The sequence below is a fragment of the Rana temporaria genome, chromosome 7, assembly GCF_905171775.1.
Source record: "Rana temporaria chromosome 7, aRanTem1.1, whole genome shotgun sequence".
NCBI lineage: Eukaryota > Metazoa > Chordata > Amphibia > Anura > Ranidae > Rana > Rana temporaria.
Genome location: NC_053495.1, coordinates 160,606,070 through 160,630,758, shown reverse-complemented (window position 1 = coordinate 160,630,758; position 24,689 = coordinate 160,606,070). Strand labels below are relative to the sequence as shown.

At 45.4% G+C, this 24,689-nt stretch overlaps 1 protein-coding gene across 1 annotated transcript in view; it reads right to left on the bottom strand.

Annotated features, from left to right (window-relative positions):
* LOC120945822 overlaps positions 1 to 24,689 on the bottom strand; it is a 70,629-nt gene that overhangs the window by 1,659 nt on the left and 44,281 nt on the right. The window contains exons 18-31 of the mRNA XM_040360311.1: positions 16,251 to 16,302; positions 16,070 to 16,136; positions 15,744 to 15,966; positions 10,493 to 10,544; positions 10,312 to 10,378; positions 9,949 to 10,204; positions 9,637 to 9,688; positions 9,459 to 9,525; positions 9,145 to 9,367; positions 8,773 to 8,824; positions 8,592 to 8,658; positions 8,273 to 8,495; positions 274 to 325; positions 92 to 158 (exon numbers count right to left, since the gene is read on the bottom strand). Coding sequence (XP_040216245.1) covers positions 92 to 158; positions 274 to 325; positions 8,273 to 8,495; positions 8,592 to 8,658; positions 8,773 to 8,824; positions 9,145 to 9,367; positions 9,459 to 9,525; positions 9,637 to 9,688; positions 9,949 to 10,204; positions 10,312 to 10,378; positions 10,493 to 10,544; positions 15,744 to 15,966; positions 16,070 to 16,136; positions 16,251 to 16,302 — 1,520 coding nt within the window. The remainder of the gene's footprint in view (positions 1 to 91; positions 159 to 273; positions 326 to 8,272; positions 8,496 to 8,591; positions 8,659 to 8,772; positions 8,825 to 9,144; positions 9,368 to 9,458; positions 9,526 to 9,636; positions 9,689 to 9,948; positions 10,205 to 10,311; positions 10,379 to 10,492; positions 10,545 to 15,743; positions 15,967 to 16,069; positions 16,137 to 16,250; positions 16,303 to 24,689) is intronic.

Here is a 24,689-nt window from a genome sequence, read left to right as displayed (position 1 = left end):
ATGGAAACATATCTGGATGGGTGAGTTTGCTCTGAATACTAAAAATTAATTGAATGGAATTTTCAGTTTGGGGTGCTCCACTTTAACTTACATCTGTATAAATATAAGTTCCCCAAATGTTCTGTCCAGTCACCAAGCAATCCGATGGACATTGAACCCTAGGTAATATAAACAATTTGTTAGCATATTTTGTTTAAATAGCACCTCCAAAATATATTCATTTTTTTTGTTATATTCCTTTTAGCCAAGTAGTCATTATAATAAAAAACTTACATTGTAATAGATCCTGTTAGGTCTCTAGCAGTAGTTGCACAGGTTCCTTGTACTGGAAAGAAAAAGAGAACATTATATTTTCGGTATATATAAAAACGGTATATTTGTCTACAAGGAATTAGGCATACTGATCTTGATGAGAGACAAAGCAGTAGTTAGTATTGTTGCATCAGGTTTTGTTTATATGTTCAAAGCACAGATACCAATTTCGGCAAATTGGGATTTGTTTTTGGTCTAACTGTATTTTGTGGAAGCTTATAATCTGATATTGGTACTTTGTATGGTAACCAGATTTTCAAAATGAAATCCAGGAACCTTTTAATGACCAATCTTACTTTAAACCACACCCAGAAAACATGCCCCTATTTGTAGCCACACCAAAAAACATGGCCCCATTTTAACCACTTCCATACTGGGCACTTAAACACCCTCCTGACCAGACCAATTTTCAGCTTTCAGGGCTCTCACACTTTGAATGACAATTACTCAGTCATGCAACACTGTACCCAAATTATTTTTTTGTCCTTTTTTTCCCACAAATAGAGCTTTCTTTTGGTGGTATTTGATCACCTCTGGGTTTTTTATTTTTTGCGCTATTAATGAAAAAAGACAGAAAATTTTGAAAAAAAATGTTTTTTTCTTAGTTTCTGTGATAAAATTTTGCAAATTATTAATTTTGTCTCGTCTGACTCCTTCACTGGCACACACTTTACATTTTTTTTGAGCTTGTCGGCCTGATGCTGTGGGAGGGACCTTATCCGGGAAGTGCCGTTCAAGGAGCCGACTTAGAACATCTGATCGGATGTTTTGGGGTAGGTTAGTCTGGAATATCAGGGTAGTGGTAATTTCCTCCAGGTAGCCAAGGAAGGGTAGGGGGTTTTGGGTGGACTTGCGGTAAATAATATGGGAGTTGTAGATAGCCAAATGAAAAAAAATAAATTGCTACCTTTTTGTACCAATGGTACGTGCGTCTTGTGGCAAGGTATGGTTCCAACATTTGATCGTTTAAGTCGACTCCCCCCATGAACGAATTGTAGTCCCGGATGCAGGTGGGCTTTTGGATGGTGGTGCCACGCCTTCTGCGGGTTTCAACAAAAGAATTGTTGTGGATGGAGGACAACATATATACGTCTCTTCTGTCCCTCCACTTCACTGCCAGAAACTCCTTGTTGCGCACACTTGCCGATTCCCCTTTCTTCAGCTTTGTATTCACAAGGCTTTGAGGAAAGCCTTTACGGTTCTTTCTGGCGGTGCCACATGCTGGCGTCTTCTTCCGGTGCAGGTTGTGGAACAGGGGAAGAGACGTATAAAAGTTGTCCACATACAGGTGGTATCCTTTATCCAGAAGGGGGTTGATGAGTTGCCAGACAACTTTCCCACTTGATCCCAAGTAGTCTGGGAAATCGGGGGGATTCAGCTGGGTGTCCTTCCCTTCGTAGACCAAGAAGGAATACAGGTACCCTGTGGCTCGTTCACAAAGTTTATAAACCTTCACCCCATAGCGGGCCCTTTTGCTGGGTATAAACTGTTTGATTTTAAGTCGGCCACAAAATTTTACTAGGGACTCATCGACACATATGTTTTGTTCCGGGGTATATATTTGGGGGAATAATTCCGAAAAATAATCTAATAAGGGGCGAATTTTGAAAAGCATGGAAAAATTTGGGTGATTTTCGGGGAAGGCACTGGGTATTATCATTGAAGTGGAGGAACCTCATGATTATAAAATATCGGGATCTGGGCATTGTTGCGGAGAAAATTGGCATGTGGTAAATGGGGCATTTTGACCAAAAGGAATGTTTTTCATTTTTTGGGTTGAGTCCCATGCAAAAGGTGAGGCCTAAAAAAATCCTGAACTCATCCACTGTAAGGTCTCTCCACTGGAAGGGACGGGCATAAGACGATGTGGGATTGTTGGTGATAAATTGTTGGGCATATAAGTTGCACTGGGCCACAATGCTAGATAGCAGTTCCTCAGTGAAAAATAAATCGAAAAAATGAATTGGGGAAAAATTGTCCGTGTTCACCTGGACTCCTGGCTGGGCAGTGAAAGGGGGAATGTTGGCTTCTCCGGAATTTGGAGGAAGCCACAGGGGGTACTGAAGGGCATAGGGAAGGCTGGCATGGGTCCTTGGCCTTTGTTGCTGAGGTACTGCGGTGCTGGTGGATGGCAATTCGGTATAGGTGGATGGCACTTCGGTGCTGGTGGATGGCACGACGGTACTGGTGGATGGCACTTCGGTGCTGGTGGATGGCACGACGGTACTGGTGGATGGCACTTCAGTATTGGTGGATGGCATGTCGTTGCTGGTGGATGGCATGTCGGTGCTGGTGGATGCCACTGCCTCCTCACCAGAGCGCCTTCTTTTGGCGGGCTGACCATCTTCCCCCTCTGAGCCTGTTGCTGTTCCACTGGTGTAGACTGGCTCATAGTCTACGTCCGAATCTGAATGGTTATCAGAAAAAGAGAGCTCCCCATTGCTCTCGTCAGGTGCAGAAAGAATTTGATATGCCTCCTGTGCGGAATAACGACGTTTTGACATTGCTGGCGACTTCACAGGTGTGTGTGGCACAGATGTGCACTGAGGTGGCACAGATGGGCAGAGACGGGGACTGAGGTGGCAGAGATGGGTACTGAGGTGGTGGAACAGATGTACACCGATGAGGCAACACAGATGTGTACTGATTGCACAGATGTGCACTGATGAGGCGGCACAGATGTGCACTGAGGTGGCACAGATGGGTACTGAGGAGGTGTTACAGATGGGCCCTGATCACAGGTGGGCACAGGCGGTACTGATGGCACAGGCAGGACTGGTGGCACAGGCGGTACTGGTGGCACAGGTGGGCACAGGTGGTACTGTGGCACAGGTGGTACGGTGGCACGGGCGGTACTGTGGCATGGGCGGTACTGATGGCACAGGTGGGCACAGGTGGTACTGTGGCACAGGTGGTACGGTGGCATGGGCGGTACTGTGGCATGGGCGGTACTGTGGCACGGGCGCTACTGTGGCACGGGCGGTACAGGCTGTACTGGTGGCACAGGTAGGCACAGGTGGTACTGGTGGCACAGGTGGGCACAGGTGGTACTTTTGGCACAGGTGGGTACAGGTGGTACCAGGTGGTACCAGGTGGTACAGATGGGCACTTTTTCACTGTAACTTCACTTTTTTTTTTACGTTTTGTAGCAAAAACTGTAGAAAAAACTCACAGATCTTTCTCTCTCTCCTCACACGCGGTGTCTGTGTGAGGAGAGAGAGACGGCAATGAGAGATGATCTCATATGTTTACATTTGAGATCATCCGTCATTGGCCGCACAGATCGCGCTGTAAATAGCCGCTGTGTTTGGCTGTGTCCAGGGGACACGGCCAGCACAGTAGTTCCCCGCTGCGTGCTCGTGAGCGCGCGTGGGGAACGAGCAAAGGGGCGGCCGTAAAAAGACGGCCTGTTAGAGATTCAGAGCCGCGCTCGTACGGCCGTCAGCTAGTGGTTAACACACCCTGAAATGGTTGGTCTCAAGTGTTTGGATCAAGAGGCAGGCATTCATGGTATACAGAAAAAATGCCAGGGGTATCATGGTCAGAGAAATTATGCAGTGAACTGTAGGTGTGTCCAATTAACTATAATAGTGGGAGGGTCTTAAAGGGGTACGGTTAAAAAAAGTTTGAGTCTTCTCTTCCTTGAGACAAGAGTTTTAGTGCAGGAGCTAGGAATACATAATGCATAGTGTGGAAGCGAGGAATACATAATGCATAGATATACAGCTGATCAGCTTTCTTAGTTTTGGTTAGAAGAATGAAGACCTGCATACGTTTACTAAGTAAGAAAATATTGGTCCTCACTTTTTCACACATACTAAGAAAACAGAAATGCTTTACATTGATTGGTTACTACTGCCAAATATCGGAGCTTGCCTCTGCAGCAAAAATGTTTCCCTGTTTTTGAAAGCCAGGTTGGACAGTAAAGAATGTAACCAGACCTGTGCTTACGCTAACCAGGAGAAGTTGTGCAATGTGTTGATTCAAATGCCTTTTCTCCAGCACAACAAGCTCCACTTTCTTGGTCTTCTTGCTCAGTAGGGATGAGCTTCGTATTTGAGTCGAACTCATGTTCGACTCGAACATCGTATGTTCGATCGTTCGTCGAAATACGAACAAAACGGGTCGCTCGCAACAAATTCGAGTTACGTTTCACAGACCACAATTCACTGCCAGCATCGCTGGCTGATGATTGGCCAAGCATGCACTATGACTCGCATGCTTGGCCAATCACAGCTTGCAAAAAAAGGAGAGCCATAATTGGCCAAAGCCATGGTGGCTTTGGCCAATTATGGCTCAGGGGGTTTAGTACATGCCCCACACTATAAAAGGCCGCCTGCAGGTCGGCCTTGTGTAGTGTGTTGCGGTGGTTAAGAGAGGACAGAGAGAGTGTCATTTTTTGCAGGTAGATAGAGCAGTCAGGCAGGCAGGCAGGCTAGTCAGTTAATGTTACAGTGTGTAGAGGATATATAAACATCCCAGGTGTTGTACATATATTTATACACTGTATAGTTTAGCTAGATCAGTTCTTCCTAATTTACTGGCAGGCAGGTGATTGTGCTAGCTGCAGTATTCTTACATGGTTTATTGCCTGTGTCCTCTATAGTTTGCACCTAAAGCTACTTGGTGTGTACTGGCCGTGTGCTCTGTAGTTTGCACCTAAAGCTACTTGGTGTGCACTGGCCGTGTGCTCTGTAGTTTGCACCTAAAGATTCAGGAGCAGTGATTTTAATGATGCTTAAATAAAAAAATAAAATAAATGAAAAATTCCTTTAAATATTGTACCTGCTGGGTGTATGCCTGTGAACACGTCTTTGAGAACCCGGTTCTTGCCCGAGGGAACATGTATCAATGGAAAAAAAGTTTAAAAAAACTGTTGTTTTTTCAGGAGTCCTGAAAAAAACGACCGTTTTTAAAACTTTTTTTCCATTGATACATGTTCCCTGGGGCAAGACGCGGGTTCTCAAAGACGTTTTCACAGGCATACTATAGACACCCAGCAGGTACAATATTTAAAGGAATTTTTTTTTTTTTTTTTTTAACCATCATTAAAATCACTGCTCCTGAAAAAACTACCGTTTTTAAAACTTTTTTCCATTGATACATGTTTCATAACTTGCATATTAGGCTTTAAAATGAGCACTTTTGAATTCGAACGTTCGAGTCCCATAGATGTCAATGGGGTTCTAAATGTTCGCGCGAACGTTCGGTCCGTTCGAAGATTCTGGTGCGAACCGAACCGAACCGAACGGGGGGGGGGGGGAGGGGGGTGTTCGGCTCATCCCTATTTCTCAGCAGAGCAAGCACTGAGAACTATTACAGCGGCATTGATTCCAGAATTCAAGCATCTCCAGAAAAGTTAACTGCCGGGAAGTCCAACACGCTGTGCAAAGAGCCACCCCGATATAGATTTGAGGGAGTCTTTAGCCAGTTATGCATGCAATAACTGGGGTTGCAGGCGTGTATCTTTTTTCTGGCTTTTAAGTTATGGGAAACAAAGGCCTACCTACTACCGAATAATTGGCATCCATATGGAATAGCTACAGAGGTCAGAAGTCGGTCACGTCACCTGCACTGTGTGGGTCAAACGGTCAGACTTCCCTGCCAGGGTTTCACAAGGGAACTTGTTTGCTGGGGACAGACTCCTCAAAATATGGTCTCTCCCCAGCAAATAAAGATCAATGGTATAGTTTAGTTAACCACTTAAGGACCGCTGCACGACCATATACGTCGACAGAATGACACGGCTGGGCACAAGGGCGTACATGTACGTCCCCTTTAAGAGCCCATCTCCGTGACCGTGGGACCCGCAGACCCGATCTCCGCCGGTGTCCCGCGATTGGGTCACAGGAGCTGAAGAACGGGGAGAGGTGAGTGTAAACAAACCTTCCCCGTTTTTCTCTGCGGCTTGTCACTGATCGTCTGTTCCCTGTCATAGGGAGCGACGATCAGTGACGTCACACGTCCAGCCACGCCCCCTACAGTAAGAAAAACACAATAGGACACACTTAACACCTTTAGCGCCCCCTAGATGTTAACCCCTTCACTACCATGCATTTTTTAGCACTTTTCGCTGTGAAAATTACAATGGTCCCAAAAAGGTGTCAAAAGTGTCGGATGTTTCCGCCATAATGTCGCAGTCACAAAAAATCGCTGATCGCCGCCATTACTATTAAAAAAAAATATTAATAAAAATGCCATAAAACTATCCCCTATTTTGCGCAAAAAACAATCAATAAACGCTTATTGCGATTTTCTTTTACCAAAAATATGTAGAAGAATACGTATCGGCCTAAACTGAGGAAAATAAATGTTTTTTTTATATATTTTTGGGGGATATTGTTGCAAGGAAATAATATCTGAGTTTTGAACATAGTCTGTTTCCAGTCCCAACGGTCAGATAAGCCCCCTGCAGGAATGTAAGCTGTTACACCTTCTCGTCCACGCAAGTTTGAGGGAGGACCTGGGCTGGTGAAGGCCTCCAGCTTGTGTTTTGGGCCTAGCCATGTGGCCGAGGCCTTCCTCTTTTTACATCCGAGCATAGTCAAATGAGGATCAGAGCCGTAAGGAAGTGTTAAGTATCTTTCAACATTATCACCAGTATTGTTATTTAGGCGGTATAGATATTTGTTGTTAGAGTAGTCACTGAGGAGCAAATGATATCAGCTGTGATGTATTTCAGTTATCTTGCAAACCTGGCCTGTTAGTGGGCCCTGCAGGACAAGGTTGATGACCACTGCATTAGAGGATATTAGCAAACAAGGGACACATACACATTAATACAGATGCAATAGTTATATAGTATAGGTTACAATATAGATATATATAATATATATTATTGCATGATTTTACACTTGCCACCCCATAGGAAGACTTATAAGATTTATTTCTGCACATAATTCACTAACCCTAACTTTATAACTAGCATTATAGCCTTAAAGCGGGGGTTCACCCTATCGACGGGAAAAAAAAATTTTTTTTTTCTTTTACCTTTAAATCAGGCATTGTAGCGCGAGCTACAGTATGCCTGTCCCGAATTTTTTCCCCCCATACTCACCTTGTAGTCGTCCATCGAAGATACCGGGGAATGGGCGTGCCTCTGGAGACGGAGGATGATTGACGGCCGGCTCTGGCGAGTCACGCTTCTCCGGAAATAGCCGAAATAGGCTTGGTCTTCACGACGCGTGCGCATAGCCTGTGCGCACGCGCCGTGAAGAGCCGAGACCTACTCCGGCTGTCTTCGGGGAGAGTGACGTGCCAGGGCCGGCCGTCAATCATCCTCCCTCTCCATAGGCACGCCCATTCCCCGCGGGAGCCGGAATCTACGATGGACGACTGCGAGGTGAGTACGGGGTTAAAAAAATCGGGACAGGCATACTGTAGCTCGCGCTACAATGCCTGTCTCGATGGTAACATCAAGTACGAGAGGGTGAACTACCGCTTTAAGCCTAAGACACTCCATTAGAGGATATAAGCAAACAAGGGACACATACACATTAATACAGATGCAATAGTTATATAGTATAGGTTACAATATAGATATATATAATATAAATTATTGCATGATTTTACAGATATTTATTATAGCAAAAAGTAAAAAAATATTGCTATAATTTTTAAATTGTCGCTCTATTTTTAATTATAGCACAAAAAATTAAAACCGCAGAGGTGATCAAATACCACCAAAAGAAAGCTCTATTTGTGGGAAAAAAAGGACGCCAATTTTGTTTGGAAGCCACGTCGCACGACCGCGCAATTGTCAGTTAAAGCGACGCAGTGCCGAATCGCAAAAAGGGGCCAGGTACTTTACCTGCATAATGGTCCGGGCTTAAGCGGTTAGGAACTGTTTACATTGTCATTTGACAATACATTATCTATTTGAGCACTGCGCCATTATCTAACTCTGAAGGATATATAATACTATTAATGTAGTAGTGTATAGTCTGTAAGAAGAGGCTACCTGGTGGTTTTTGGGTTGATATTTTTGTAGGTTTAGGAGTTGGGGTTTTTGAGGTACCACGTAATACAAATGATCCAGTCCAAGATCCATAATTGTTTGTTGTGACTCCATTCCTCGTTGATCCAGTGTAACTCGAAAGTCCAGGTGTTTTTTCCACTGTCACCAGTCCTCCATTATTACCCAGAATTCCAGCATTGATAGCTGCTTTGCAAATAGAGGAATCCTACAAACCATATATGATATATGATTACAGTGCCATTGTGTATTATATTTTTTTGATGCATTTTATGTGACAGTAGTAGCAGATGTAATAACTTACATCGGTGTAGACATCAGTTCCCCAGACATTTCTTCCATTAACTGTGCAATCCGATGGACATTGGACTCTAGGGAACAGAAGATACTGGTTTGAACAGCTTTTTTTTTATAACAAATCACTTTTCTTTTCTATATTACTATTATCCAGTTAGCAACACTAGTTAAATGAAGGCAATACTCACAGTGCGATAGAATCTTGAAGGTCTCTAGCGGTGGTTGAACAGGTTGCTTGTACTGGAAAGAGAGGGAAAACATTATGTACTGGATAGAGAGGGACAAAATGTTATGGGTCTGCTTGACAAGAATGGAATAATTATAATAATTTGGTCTAAAGACACTTTAGTTGTCAGTTTTGCTGCATCAGACTGTGTTTCTATTTTCAGAGCACAGTTACCTATTGCTGCCAATTGGAATATGTTATTGGTAGTGTACATTGCACACACTGTAGTCATTTGGCAATGAATGATCTATCTGAGCACTTTGCCATTACCTAACTCTGAAGGACATATAATATTGTTTACTATAGTTATGTGCGATATTTGACAAGAGGCTACCTGGTGGTTTTTGGGTTGGTACTATTGTAGGTTTAGAAATTGGTGGTTTTGAGGAAGCACGGAATACAAATGATCCAGACCAAGCTCCATAATTGCTTGTTGTGACTCCATTCCTTGTTGATCCACTGTAACTCTGTTGTCCAGGGTTTTTTTCCACTGTCACCAGTCCTCCATTATTACCCAGAATTCCAGCATGGATAGCTGCTTTGCAAATGGAGGAATCCTGAAAAATATATATGATTACAGTTTCCTCATGTATTTGTATTTTTTATGCTACATTTTATGTGAAAGTAGTAGCAGTTGGATTAACTTACATCAGTGTAGACATCAGTCCCCCAGACATTTCTTCCATTAACCATGCAGTCTGATGGACATTGGACTCTAAAGGAATAGAAAACACTGGTTTGCACTGCTTTTTCTAATGAATCTCCTTTCTTTTCTATATGACTACTATCCAGTTAGCGACACTATTTAAATGAAGACCATACTTACAATGCGATAGAATCTTGTAGGTCTCTAATGGCAGTTGAACACGTTGCTTGTACTGGATAGAGAGGGACAAAATGTTATGGGTCTGCTTGACAAGAATGGAATAATTATAATAATTTGGTCTAAAGACACTTTGGTTGTTAGTTTTGCTGCATCAGACTGTGTTTCTATTTTCAGAGCACAGTTACCTATTGCTGCCAATTGGAATATGTTATTGGTAGTGTACATTGCACACACTGTAGTCATTTGACAATGAATGATCTATCTGAGCACTTTGCCATTACCTTACTCTGAAGGACATATAATATTGTTTACCATAGTTATGTGTGATATTTGACAAGAGGCTACCTGGTGGTTTTTGGGTTGGTACTTCTGTAGGTTTAGGAGTTGGTGGTTTTGAGGTAACATGAAATACAAATGACCCAGGCCAAGATCCATAATTGATTGTTGTGACTCCATTCCTTGCTGATCCGTTGTAACTCTGTTGTCCAGGTGTTTTTTCCACTGTCACCAGTCCTCCATTATTACCCAGAATTCCAGCATGGATAGCTGCTTTACATATTGAGGAATCCTAAGATAAACATGTGGCATTTGGTGCAAGATTAATGTTAGACTTTTCTACATTATACATGACTTAGTATTATATGAGAAAATAAATGAGAAAAACTAATAGCTTACATCTGTGTAGACATCAGTTCCCCAAACAGTTCCTCCGTTCACCTGGCACTCAGATGGACATTGAATACTTAGAAATTCAAAATATTAAAAGTTGGATTCATTATATTATACTGATTATCATTTCTATTGATAGTTGATTAAATTAATTCAGACAGCGAAATTGTTTTGAGATACAACTTACATTGAAATTGATTCCTGAAGATCTCTGGCAGTAGTTGAACAAGATCCATTTACTGGAAAGAGAAAACATTAGATTCGTTTTTATACCCAGGTAGTGAGGAAGTCATAATGACCATCCAGTGTTCTATTGTAGCACTGGATTGCCTTCATATAGGCAAACTGTAGTAATTCTGAACAAACATTAGGATTATATTATTGTGATTATCTATATGTTTCTATTTTTACTACCAAATTTACTACCTAATTTAGCTCTATAAATTGGTAGCAGCAACCAATTAATTCAAGGTTGTAATACTTACCTTATTCCTCATTCTCCAGGCTGTTGACTGCTTTCTGATGCTCCGAGTTGCCAGCAGCCCTCACTGTCTTCACTTACAATGCAGGACTATTGGTTCATTTAAAAATCTTTTGATAAAACTTGCACCTACTCATTCCTGGGACAAAAGTGCATAATGCAAAGAGTGCAGAAGCCAAGAGTGCATGACATCCAGAGGGCAGGGTTCAGGAGTACATAAGGTAAATCGTGCCGGTGGCCGGCATAAATAATGCTTAGAGTGCAGGGGTCAGTAGTAAGCAGTGGCGGCTGGTGAAGTTTTAGGATGAGGGGGCGCAAGACCCCGCCCCTCCATGTAAGCCACACCCCTTATATAATCTACCTACTCCGTCCCCTGTATTCCACTTGCTTCCTCTCATAGTTTCAGGTGTATACAGCTCAGCATCACAGGACAGAGTATATAGCCCAAGCATCACAGGACAGAGTATAAAGTCCCAGCATCACAGATCATGGTATATAGTGCAGCCTTATCAGATCGGCGCAAACAAACTGAAAAATTACACTGTTAGTAATGAGGGGTTCCCTCCATAATGAGGGGTTCCCACCTGTATATCTCACATATCTGAATTCTACAACCTGTATATCGCACATATCTGCATTCTGCAACCTGAAAATCGCATGTATCTGCATTCTGCAACCTGTAAATCGCAAATATATGCATTCTGCAACCTGTAAATCGCACATATCTGCATTCTGCACCCTGTAAATAGCACATATCTGAATTCTGCAACCTATCTATTGCACATATCTGCATTCTGCAACCTGTAAATCGCATGTATCTGCATTCTGCAACCTGTAGATCACACATATCTGCATTCTGCAACCTGTTAATTTGCACGTATATGCATTCTGCACCCTGTAAATAGCACATATCTAAATTCTGCACCCTGTAAATAGAACATTTCTGCATTCTGCACCCTGTAAATCACATGTATCTGCATTCTGCAACCTGTAAATAGCACATATCTGCATTCTGCAACCTGTAAATAGCACATATCTGCATTTTGCAACCTGTAAATAGCACATATCTGCATTTTGCACCCTGTATATCACACATATCTGCATTATGCACCCTGTAAATAGCACATATCTGTATTATGTACCCTGTATATTGCACATATCTGTATTCTGCACCCTGTAAATAGCACATATCTGTATTCTGCACCCTGTATATCACACGTATCTGCATTCTGCACCCTGTAAATTACACATATCTGCATTCTGCACCCTGTATATTGCACGTATCTGCATTCTGCACCCTGTAAATAGCACATATCTGCATTCTGCACCCTGTATATCGCATGTAACTGCATGCTGCACCCTGTAAATAGCACATATCTGCATTCTGCACCCTGTATATCGCATGTAACTGCATTCTGCACCCTGTAAATAGCACATGTCTGAATTATGCAGCCTGTAAATAGCACATATCTGCATTCTGCAAACCCCCCCCCCCAATCAGGTCAGCTACAGTGCTACACTATACACATGGCAGGGGGGTGGTGGACACAGCAATCCCCCCCCCCCCCCCAGACTAACACAGGGTGGCAGGGCAGACAGACACACTCCTCCAGGCTCCAGCCTCTTCTTCTTACAAGTACAACACTACTACTAGTCCCAGCATAAAAAAAAACAAGGCATGACCACTCATCCTCCTTGTAGTTCTCCATCGTCTCCTGGGGCTCAGGTGCATGCTATCCACCATCTTTGTCCAGTTTTTCTCTCACTGCTGGGACTTGTAGTCCCATAGAAGGTGAATTGCATGCACCTGAGCCCCAGGAGAAGATGGAGATCAAAAGAGAGTGGGAGTGTGCGCCCTGCACACACCCTAAACACGGCCAAATCAGCTTCCCAGCCAGCAATCAGCTGATTGCAGGCTTGGAAGCTTCCCATAGACCTCCGCATGTCCGTCCATTTTTTTCTTTTTTTTTTTCAGTGCCCAGGGGAGGATGGGATCAGTGTCATGTCAGTGCTAGGGGGAGGATGGGATCAGTGTAAGTGCCCGGGGGGAGGATGGGATCAGTGTCAGTGCCCGGGGGGAGGATGGGATCAGTGTCAGTGCTAGGGGGAGGATGGGATCAGCGGCTGGCTGGCTGGCAGTACTAGCGCAGACTAGGGAGTATTCAGCTGCGAGGCTCGGTGGCGGTGTTGATGGCGCTGGTGGTGGCGGGGCTGGCAGGCAATTGGATGCGGGGGTGCTGCTGGTGCTGGCGAGGGGGATGGAGCCGGTCTGTTCCACACTTACCTTCAATGGTTGGCGCCGCTCCTCTATGACTCCCCCACACACGCTACAGATACCAGAATACTGGAAGTGTAATGGCAGTCACTGCCCACTGACCTCTCCTCCGGTCCCCGCCATGCCAATCCCATGACAGCTAGTGGGCATGCTAGCAAATCAAAGGGCAGTGGGAGTGTGTGCGGGCAAATCAGCTTCCCAGCCTGCAATCAGCTGATATCAAGCTGGGAAGCTTCCCATAGACCGCCGCATGTCCGGCACCTGGTCACTCTTAAAGTGCCATTTTTTATTTTATTTATTTATTTTTTACAGCTTGGGGCGCCCGAGCATCCCCTATGGATGGACTGCCACTGGTAGTAAGTAACCCTCCGAGTGCAGGGGTCAGGAGTAAATAATACAACAATTGCAGGTGCCCGATTTTAAGCAACAGAAAGTGTGCAGGAGTCAGGTGTAAGGAATGGAAAGAGTGGCAGAACTCAGCAGGATGTAACAAAGAGTGTAAGGGTCAGAAGTTAGTAACAAAGGGCCAGATTCACATAGAATTGCCCTGGCGCAGCGTATCAGAGATACGCTACGCCGCCGTATCTTACCTGGCTCTAAGTCGAATCCAGGAAGATTTTGCGCCATAAGTTACGGCGCCTTAGTGTATCTCTCGGCACGTATTTCAAATTGGGCGGGTAGGGGGCGTGATTCATTTAAATGAAGCGAGTCCCCGCGCCGATTGAACTGCGCATGCTCCATTTGGAAATTTCCCGCCGTGCTTTGCGCGAAATGACGTTGCACCAACGTCATTTTTTTTAACTTAGACGTGAGTTACGTTCTTTCCTATTCACGGACGACTTACGCAAAAAAAAATAATAATTAAAATTTGACGCGGGAACGATGGCCATACTTTAACATGGCAAGTCTATCTATACGCCACAAAATAGCAGCCTTAACTATACGCCGGCAAAAGCAGACTAGCGACGACGTAAGAGAATGCAACAGCCGCGCGTACCTTCGTGGATCGACAGAAAAAGCTAATTAGCATACCCAACGCAGACAACGACGCAAACTCCACCCAGCGGGCGCCGAAGTATTGCACCTACGTTCCGAAGGCGTACGAAGCCGTACGCCTGTCGGATCGAAGCCAGAAGCCGTCGTATCTTGGTTTGAGGATTCAAACTAAAGATACGACGCGGCAAATTTGAAAGTACGCCGGAGTATCAGTAGATACGCCGGCGTACTTGCTCTGTGAATCTGGCCCACAGAGTATAGAAATCAGTAGTAAGTGTCACACAGAGTACAGGAGTAAGGCATATGTAATGCACTGAGTGCAAAAGCCAGGACGAAGTAATACAAAGGCCGGGTACTCACGACCAAACATGTATGGTGAAAGCGGTCCGTCGGACCGTTTTCACCATACATGTCTGCCAGAGGGCTTCTGTACGATGGTTGTACACACCATCGTACAGAAGTCCGCGCGTAAACAATACGCGGGGCGTGTCCGCGGTGTCGCCGCGTCGATGACGCGGTGTCGCTGCGACAATGACGCTGCGACAATGACGCAGCGACGTGGGCGGCCCGCCTTTAAAATGCTTCCACGCATGCGTCGAAGTCATTCGACGCATGCGAGGGACGGCGGGCGCCTGGACATGTACGGTAGGTCTGTACTGACGACCGTACATGTCCGAGCGGGCAGGATTCCAGCGGACTGTTTTAAAACAAGTCCAGGAATATTTGTCCGCTGGGAAAAGGCCCGGCGGGCAAATGTTTGCTGGAATTCGGCCCGCTCGCGCCCACACACGACCAAACATGTCTGCTGAAACTGGCCTGCGGACCAGTTTCAGCAGACATGTTTGGTCGTGAGTACGGGGCCAAAGAGTGCAGGTGTTGGGAGTAACTAATGTAAATATTTCAGGTATCAGGGGTAAGTAACATACAGAGTTTAGGGGTTATTGATGCACAGATTACAAGGGTCAAGAGCAAGTAAAGCTAGAAAGTAGTGAATTTGGTATTTAAATGTTTATTACACAGTAATAGCAGCAATAAATGTTTCTATTTTATCTACCAAATTTTGCTGCAGAGACAAGCTCTATAAATTGGTAGCAGCAACCAATTAATTCAAAGCATTTCTGTTTTCTTTGTTTTGGTTGGAAAAGTGAATATCCATATGTGGTTACTAAGTATGCAAATACTAGTCCTTAATTTTTACCCCAAACTAAAGTTCTCAGTGGAAAAGTCCACCCTGCACTGCATAAATGCAGCAACTACCCCAATATGGCACTAAAGGACTCTTTAGCTAATTGCACATGCAAGAAAATACTTGAACAACTGTCCAGCTTTTCTTTTCCAGCTTTTCAATCTTGAAAAAAATAATGTTGATCTACCGCCCAACAATTGCCTTACATGCGCATTGGCTACAGAGTCCGGCAGCCGCCATAATGATGTGGCTACAATAAAGGCACTAGGCAGGCCAAACTTTTTTACTTCTCTGACAGGGGGTTTCACCAGGGATGCTTGCTCTGAGGACAGATCCCTCAAAATGTGGTTTATTCCAGGCAAATAGGGACAAAAGATAATCTTAGTACAATCTGTTGTACAAAGTAATTTGACAGTAAATGATCTATTTGAGCAGTTTGATATTAACTAAATCTGAGAGACAGTTTATATTGGATACTCTGGTCTGTCGTAGGAGACTACCTGGTGGTTTTTGGGTTGGTACTTCTGTAGGTTTAGGAGTTGGTGGTTTTGGGGAACCATGAAATACAAATGACCCAGGCCAAGATCCATAATTGATTGTTGTGACTCCATTCCTTGCTGATCCACTGTAACTCTGTTGTCCAGGTCTTTTTCCCACTGTCACCAGTCCTCCATTATTACCCAGAATTCCAGCATGGATAGCTGCTTTACATATTGAGGAATCCTAAGATAAAAAATGTGGCATTCGGTGCAAGATTAATGTTAGACTTTTCTATATTATACATGACTTAGTATTATATGAGAAAATGGTAAAACTAATAACTTACATCTGTGTAGACATCAGTTCCCCAAACAGTTCCTCCGTTGACCTGGCACTCAGATGGACATTGAACACTTAGAAATTCAAAATATTAAAAGTTGGATTCATTATATTATACTGATTATCATTTATTTTTATGGTTGATTGAATTGATTCAGACAGAGAATTTTTTTTGAGATACAACTTACATTGAAATTGATTCCTGCAGGTTTCTGGCACTAGTTGAACAGGATCCATTTACTGGAAAGAGAAAACATTAGGTCAGTTTTATACCCAGGTAGTGATGAAGTCATAATGACCATCCAGTGTTCTATTGTAGCACTGGATTGCCTTCATATAGGCAAACTGTAGTTACTCTGAATAAGCATTAGGATTACATTACTGGTGTTGTTCAGTACTTTGAATGCTTAAAGCTTAGTATGGCTACTGTGATTATCTATATGTTTCTATTTGTATTACCAAATTTTGCTGCAGAGGCAAGCTCTATAAATTGGTAGCAGCAACCAATCAATTCAAGGCTGTAATACTTACCTTATTCCTCATTCTCCAGGCTGTTGACTGCTCTCTGATGCTCCAAGTTGCCAGCAGCCCTGACTTTCTTCACTTACAATGCGGGACTATTGGTTCATTTTAAAATCTTTTAATAAAACTTGCACCTACAAAAGTGCATAATGCTTAGAGTGCAGGAGCCAGGAGTGCATGACGCACAGAGTGCAGGGTTCAGGAGTACATAAGGTAAATCGTGTCGGTGGCAGGCATTAATAATGCTTAGAGTGCAGGGGTCAGTAGTAAGTAACCCTCAGAGTGCATGGGTCAGGAGTAAATAATACAACAATTGCAGGTGCCCGATTTTAAGCAACAGAAAGTGTGCAGGAGTCAGGTGTAAGGAATGGAAAGAGTGGTAGAACTCAGCAGGATGTAACAAAGAGTGTAAGGGTCAGAAGTTAGTAACAAAGGGCCAGATTCTCAGAGCAAGTACGCCGGCGTATCTACTGATACACCGGCGTACTTTCAAATTTGCCGCGTTGTATCTTTAGTTTGAATCCTCAAACCAAGATATGACGGCTTCTGGCTTCGATCCGCCAGGCGTACGGCTTCGTACGCCTTCGGATCGTAGGTGCAATACTTTGGCGCCCACTGGGTGGAGTTCGCGTCGTTTTCCGCGTCAGGTTTGCTAATTAGCTTTTTCCATCGATCCACGAAGGTACGCGCGGCCGTCGCATTCTATTACGTCGTCGCTAGTCGGCTTTTTCCGGCGTATAGTTAAAGCTGCTATTTTGTGGCGTATAGATAGACTTGCCATGTAAAAGTATGGCCGTCGTTCCCGCGTCGAATTTTGCGTAAGTCGTCTGTGAATAGGAAAGGACGTAACTCACGTCTAAGTTCAAAAAATTACGTCGGTGCGACGGCAGGAAATTTCAAAATGGAGCATGCGCAGTTCAATCGGCGCGGGGACGCGCTTCAGTTAAATGAATCACCCCCCCTACCCGCCCAATTTGAAATACGCACCGAGAGATACACTACACCGTCGTAACTTACGGCGCAAAATCTTCTTGGATTCGACTTAGAGCCAGGTAAGATATGGCGGCGTAGAGTATCTCTGATACGCTGCGCCAGGGCAATTCTATGTGAATCTGGCCCAAAGAGTTTAGAAATCAGGAGTAAATGTCACACAGAGTACAGGAGTACCTCGTCATGCCTTTCGGGTTATGCAACGCTTCCGCTCCCTTTCAGCATTTTGTCAATGACGTGTTCAGAGACTTTCTAGACATCTTTGTCATCGTCTACCTGGATGATATCCTGGTCTTCTCTGGCTCATTAGACAAACATCGAGAGCATGTCCGCAGAGTTCTGAACCGCCTCCGCTTACATGGCTTATACGCAAAGGCAGACAAATGCGAATTCGAGCTACAAACCATTCAGTTCCTGGGCCTAGTGATCTCCCCGACGGGAATTGAGATGGACCCGAAAAAAGTGTCTGCTATCCTGGACTGGCCAGTACCCCTGGATAAAAAAGGGGTCCAACGTTTTATAGGATTTGCAAACTTCTATAGACGTTTCATTAAATGATTCTCTACAATTGGTACACCCATTACACAGCTCACCAGACAAAACTTCCGTTTCCGCTGGAACCCTGAGGCCCAGAAAGCCTTTGACACCCTGAAGGGACTCTTCACGTCTGCCCCGATTCTCAGTCACCCCAACCCGGCTCTACCTTTTCTCCTTGAGGTGGATGCTTCTGAGGTCGCAGTGGGGGCCGTTATCTCCCAACGTCTGGGAGACAAGGACTTAATACACCCAGTGGGGTTCTTCTCCCGAAAACTCTCCCCTGCGGAGAAAAACTATGACGTAGGTGACCGCGAATTGTTGGCCATCAAGGCCGCTTTGGAAGAGTGGAGATATTTGTTGGAGGGCGCTGCACATCCCGTGTTAATTTATACGGATCATAAAAACTTGGTATATTTAAGATCAGCCAAGAGATTGAAACCCTGACAGGCTCACTGGGCCCTCTTCTTCTCCCGTTTTTGCTTCCATATCACCTACCGTCCAGGATCAAAGAATGTCAAACCGGATGCTCTGTCCCGAATGTATGACAATCCGAAAGATACTTCTAACCCTGACACTATTTTCCCGGAAGACAGCTTCCTACTTCTTCAGACCGACCTACTTTCCCTGATCCGGGGAGCGTCTTCGAATTCTTCCAAGCCTTCCAATATTTCTCTGGAGTCCAGAAACTGGTTATTTTGGAGAGGAAGACAGATTTTTGTGCCAGAAGATACCCAAATAGAGGTTCTGAAACACCTCCATGACCATCCGCTTGCAGGACATTTTGGGATTCGCAAGACGCTGGAGTTGGTACGTCGCACTTTCTGGTGGCCTGGCCTGGAGGATTTCTGCAAATCTTATGTTAACTCGTGCCCTATCTGCAACCGGAACAAAACTCCCCGAAACCAAGCCTGGGGACTACTGAAACCACTACCTGTGCCCAATAGACCGTGGAAAATGGTCGCCATGGACTTTATTATAGAGCTTCCTTGCTCCGAGGGCTGTACAGTAATTTTTGTGGTCGTGGACCGTTTGACCAAAATGGCCCATTTTCTTCCTTTAAAGAATACGCCTTCTGCTGCCGAGACTGCTCGTGTCTTCATTAAAGAAGTCATCAGGCTACATGGAGTGCCCTCCAACATCGTGTCAGACAGGGGATTTCAATTTACCTCTCGGTTCTGGAGAGCTCTCTGTGAAACGTTACAGATTGAACTTGCCTTGTCCTCAGCCTATCACCCCCAGACAATGGGCAAACTGAAAGAACTAACCAGACTCTAGAACAGTACATCAGGTGTTTCACAACTTTTTCCCAGGATGACTGGGTTTCTCTGCTACCTCTAGCAGAATTTGCGTATAACAACGCCAGTCACTCTGCTACTGGACAATCTACTTTTTTTGCCAATTATGGTTTCAACCTAACCTTCTTACCAGATTTTCTTTCAGAGTCTTCAGTTCCGGCAGTACAGAGTACCGTGGAGTTCCTCCTCCGCAACAATCAATTATTACGGGAAGCTGTGACCAAGGCCCAAGCTGACAGTAAAAGTTTTTTTGACAGAAAAAGGAGAGGAGAACTGGATCTGAAACCAGGAGACCAGGTATGGCTTTCTACAAACAATCTTAGATTAGCTTGTCCATCCAAAAAATTGGGGCCTAAATTTATGGGACCTTTTCCGGTCAAGAAGAAGATCAATGCAGTTTCATACGAACTATCCTTACCTGACTCTCTTAAAGTGCATCCTGTGTTCCATGTCTATTTATTAAAACCTGCAGTTCCTGATCCCTTTCCTAGTAGAGGAACCAAACCTCCTGAACCGATTCACATCGACGGCTGCGAGGAATTCGTGGTAGAAACCATTCTGGATTGTAGAAGACGGCAAAGACAAAACCAATTCCTGATCAAGTGGAAAGGATACGGGCCAGAAGACAGATCCTGGGAACCCGAAGGTAATATCCATGCTAAAAGATTGATACGTGCATTTTTTCTCGCTCACCCTGACAAGGTGGCCCGACTGGGCATCCGGAGGCTGCCCCTTGGGGGGGGGGCAATGTCAGGGACTTACCTCACAATCTCGCCAGCCCACCATTGGGTTGATACGACGGCGCGCGTTCGCGCGCCATCCCGCGCCTATTGTGCGCGCACGTGCACGTTAATCCACGTTGGCGCCAAAACGCCTTTAAAAGGTCAGTCATCCTTCCTGCACATTGCTGTCTGATCTGCAGCTTCTGAGTACCGTTTGCACCTGAAAACCTGATTACCTGTTTGAACTTTGTGACCCGGCTTGTTTGACCATCCGTACCTCTCCGATCCCGACCTCGGCTACCACTGACTTATTCCTCTGATTGATCCACCGTTGCCAGACTCTCCTGCCTGTACCACGATTACTCTTCTGCCTACCGTACCTGATTATCTGAACCAGATAATTGAGGCCAGGAGCAGAACAGGCGGTAGTAGATTGGGTTGCTGACAGTGCCTCCAGTTCCTTCACATTGTTTTCCAACCAGTCTTGTGCTGAAAGTTCAGAGTTGGTGCCTGCAGCCGATGTCCACCATCAGTCTTTCACCTCACCCCCTTGCAAATCAGCCAAGCAGTCTGAGCCCCAGAGCATGCAGCAGTCTCTTCTTCTTTTTGATGAGTCTGTTAGCATGTGTTCCCAGGGCCATCCACCTAGCCCATCCCCAGAAGGGGAAGAGATTGAGTGCACCGATGCCCAACCACTTATATTTCAAGATGAGTACATGGAGGGACCATCACAGCACGTCTTGGATGATGATGAAACAAGCTGGTGCTTTTGCAATTGTGCAGACCGACAAGGAGGGCAGTGGTGAAGACTGGGTGGAAGATAATGTGGAGGACGATGAGGTCCTCGACCCGACATGGAATCAACCTCATGCAGGTGGCCCGTGTAGTTCAGAGGAAGAGGCGGTGGTCGCACAGAGCCACCAGCACAGCAGAAGAGGGAGCAGGGTGCCAAAGCAGAGCGTCCGTCCCCTAGACAGTACGCCTGCTACTGCCCAACGCAGCAAGGGACCGAGCACACCAAAGCCAGGTCCAAGGAGTTCCCTAGCATGGCAGTTCTTCACACAATGTGCTGATGACAAGACACGCGTGGTTTGCACGTTGTGCAATCAGAGCCTGAAGCGAGGCATAAACGTTCTCAACCTGAGCACAACCTGCATGACCAGGCATCTAAGTGCAAAGCACGAGCTGCAGTGGAGTAGACACCTCAAAAACCAAGAAAGGTCTCTGGCTCCTCCTGCTTCCTCTTCTGCATCAGTCTCGGGCCTCTCTGCCTCTTCATCCACCTCCGTAGTGACAGTGCCACCTGCCACCCCTCAATTAGAGGACCGGCAATGTCCCATGGAAGCATTCAGCTCTCCATCTCCCAAACACTGGAGCGTAAGAGGAAGTACCCCTCTACCCACCTGCGATCCCTGGCCCTGAATGCCAGCATTTCAAAATGACTGGCCTTTGAAATGCTGTCATTCTGTCTGGTGGAGACACAGAGTTTTAAAAGCCTGATGGCATTGGCTGTCCCACAGTACGTGGTGCCCAGCCGCCACTACTTTTCCAGGCGAGCCATCCCTTCCCTGCACAACCAAGTGGGGGACAAAATCAGGTGTGCACTGCGCAACGCCATCTGTGCCAAGGTCCACCTAACTACGGATACGTGGACCAGTAAGCACAGTCAGGGACGTTATATATCCCTAACAGCGCACTGGGTAAATGTAGTGGCGGCTGGGCCTGAGGCGGATAGCAGTTTGGCGATAATTTCCAAGGCTTTCAGGGCAGTCATTCACAAGTGGCTCCGAGGGTGGGTTCGTGCACCAACAAAGGCCAGGTACACAATTGTCCAGCAAGGGCACAGTTCTGGAGGATGATGCGGTGGAGGATGAGGAGGAGGAAGACATGGAGGAGGAGGAGGAACCATGTTCACAGCAGGATGGCATCCAGACCAGCTCATGGCCATTACTGGTGCGTGGCTGGGGGGATACAGAGGACACAGATGATACACCTCCCACAGAGGACAGCTGTTTGTTGCCTCTGGGCAGCCTGGCACACATGAGCAATTACAATGTACCGTCCTTAATCCCCTCACTGGAGCGTAAACGCAAGATGCGCGAGTACAAGCGCACGCTGGTAGACGCGCTGCTGGTGCAATTCCCACCTGGCAGCGGGGGCACAGTGGAAGCAGAAGGCGAAGGCAGAGGAGGAGGAAGAGGTCGCCAACGCAGCAGGGGCACCGCCAGCACCTCAGAAGGCAGGGTTAGCATGGCCGAAATGTGGAAAAGCTTTGTCAACACGCCACAACAAACAGCACCACCAGCTGATATGGAACGTTTTAGCAGGAGGCAGCATTTCAGCAACATGGTGGAGCAGTATGTGTACACGCCTACACGTACTGAATGATGGCTATGCCCCCTTAAAATTCTGGGTCTCCAAATTGGGCACATGGCCTGAGCTTGCCCTTTATGCCTTGGAGGAGCTGGCCTGCCCTGCGGCCAGTGTATTGTCTGAACGTGTATTTAGCACGGCAGGGGGCGTTATCACAGACAAGCGCAGCCGCCTGTCCAGAGCCAATGTGGACAAGCTCACGTTCATTAAAATGAACCAGGCATGGATCCCACAGGACTTGTCCGTACCTTGTGCAGAATAGACACTGGGCCGGCCTTACCCAGCCATTGTTTTTTTTTCTGATCTTTCTAGGGTTGCCATCTCATCCCTTTCAAAGCAAAAACATATTAATTACACAGGTTCTCTGGCTGATTAAGGTGCTGCTAATTAAACTCACTTGGTGCCTTATCGACATTAAATTAGCCCCAGAACCTGTGTAATTACTCTGTGTTCAGGTTTAAAGGGATGAGGTAGCAACCCTAGATCTGTCTCACTATTTTTGGGTTTACCCTAATTTAAAAAATAAATCAAATAAAAACCAAAACCTGCTGTGTTGGCTACCTCCTCCTCCTCCTCCTCCACCGCCGCTTCCACCTTCAGTCACATTCTTAGGCTTGCGCACTGCAACTGCTTTCTTTAAGTCCAACCAGAGGTTCCCAATCTGATTTAAGTCTGGTGACTGCGATGGCCACTCCAAAATGTTCCAGCCTTTAATCTGCAACCATGCTCTAGTGGACTTGGAGGTATGCTTGGGATCATTGTCCTGTTGAAAGGTCCAACGTCTCCCAAGCCTCAGGTTTGTGACGGACTGCATCACATTGTCATCCAATATCTCCTGGTACTGAAGAGAATTCATGGTACCTTGCACACGCTGAAGCTTCCCTGTACCTGCAGAAGCAAAAAAGGCCCAAAGCATGATTGACCCCCCGCCATGCTTCACAGTAGGCAAGGTGTTCTTTTCATCATAGGCCTTGTTCTTCCTCCTCCAAACATAGCGTTGATCCATGGGCCCAAACAGTTCTAATTTTGTTTCATCAGTCCACAGAACACAATCCCAAAACTTGTGTGGTTTGCCCACATGACTTTTGGCATACTGCAGTCGACTCTTCTTATTCTTTGGAGACAGCAAGGGGCTGCGCCTGGGAGTTCTGGCATGGAGGCCTTCATTACGCAGTGTGCGCCATATTGTCTGAGCAGAAACTTCAGTACCCACATCTGACAAATCTTTTCTCAGTTCTTCAGCAGTCACACAGGGACTTTTCTCCACTCTACCCTTTCTTGTAGCGCACAGCAGTCGAAGTCAGCATCTTCTTTCTGCCACGACCAGGTAGCGTTTCAACAGTGCCCTTTGCCTTGAATTTTGCATTTACTACTGTATTACAAAACCAATTGATGTCATATTAGTTACATATGGTTCTTTAAGAAGTCCTTGTAGGTTTTCATTCTGAATACAATTACAAATGTACACTAAATTCCCTAAAACCCTTTACAGCATTGGGGGGTTAAATAATTTTGAACAAAACTGTATGGACCTCGTCCTCCAAGGTCAAAATCATTATATTTTTTATTTTTATTTTTTTATGTTATTTTAAGTTATTTCCCTATCCACATTTATTTCCAGAGTACTTGCCATGCTCTTCCCGACATTTTGCTGCCATTTGCAGCCCTCCAGCCCTGTCCCTTAGTTTTTTAGAGACATTTTTGTAGTCAAAAGTCTGGGTCCCCATTGACTTCAATGGGGTTCGGGTCTGGGTCAAAGTCCGGGTTCGGTCCCGAATCTGAACATTTTTTTCAAAGTATGGGTTCGGGTCTGAACCAGAACATCCAGGTGTCCGCTCAACTCTACTCTTTAGCTAATTGCACATGCAAGAAAATACTTGAAGAACTGTCCAGCTTTTCTTTTCCAGCTTTTCAATCTTGAAAAAAAGAAGGTTGATCTACCGCCCAACAATTGCCTTACATGCGCATTGGCTACAGAGTCCAGCAGCCACCATACTGATGTGGCTACAATAAAGGCACTGGGCAGGCCAAACTTTTTGACTTCTCTGATAGGGGGTTTCACCAGGGATGCTTGCTCTGAGGACAGATCCCTCAAAATGTGGTTTATTCCAGGCAAATAGGGACAAAAGATAACCTTAGTACAATCCGTTGTACAAAGTAATTTGACAGTAAATTATCTATTTGAGCA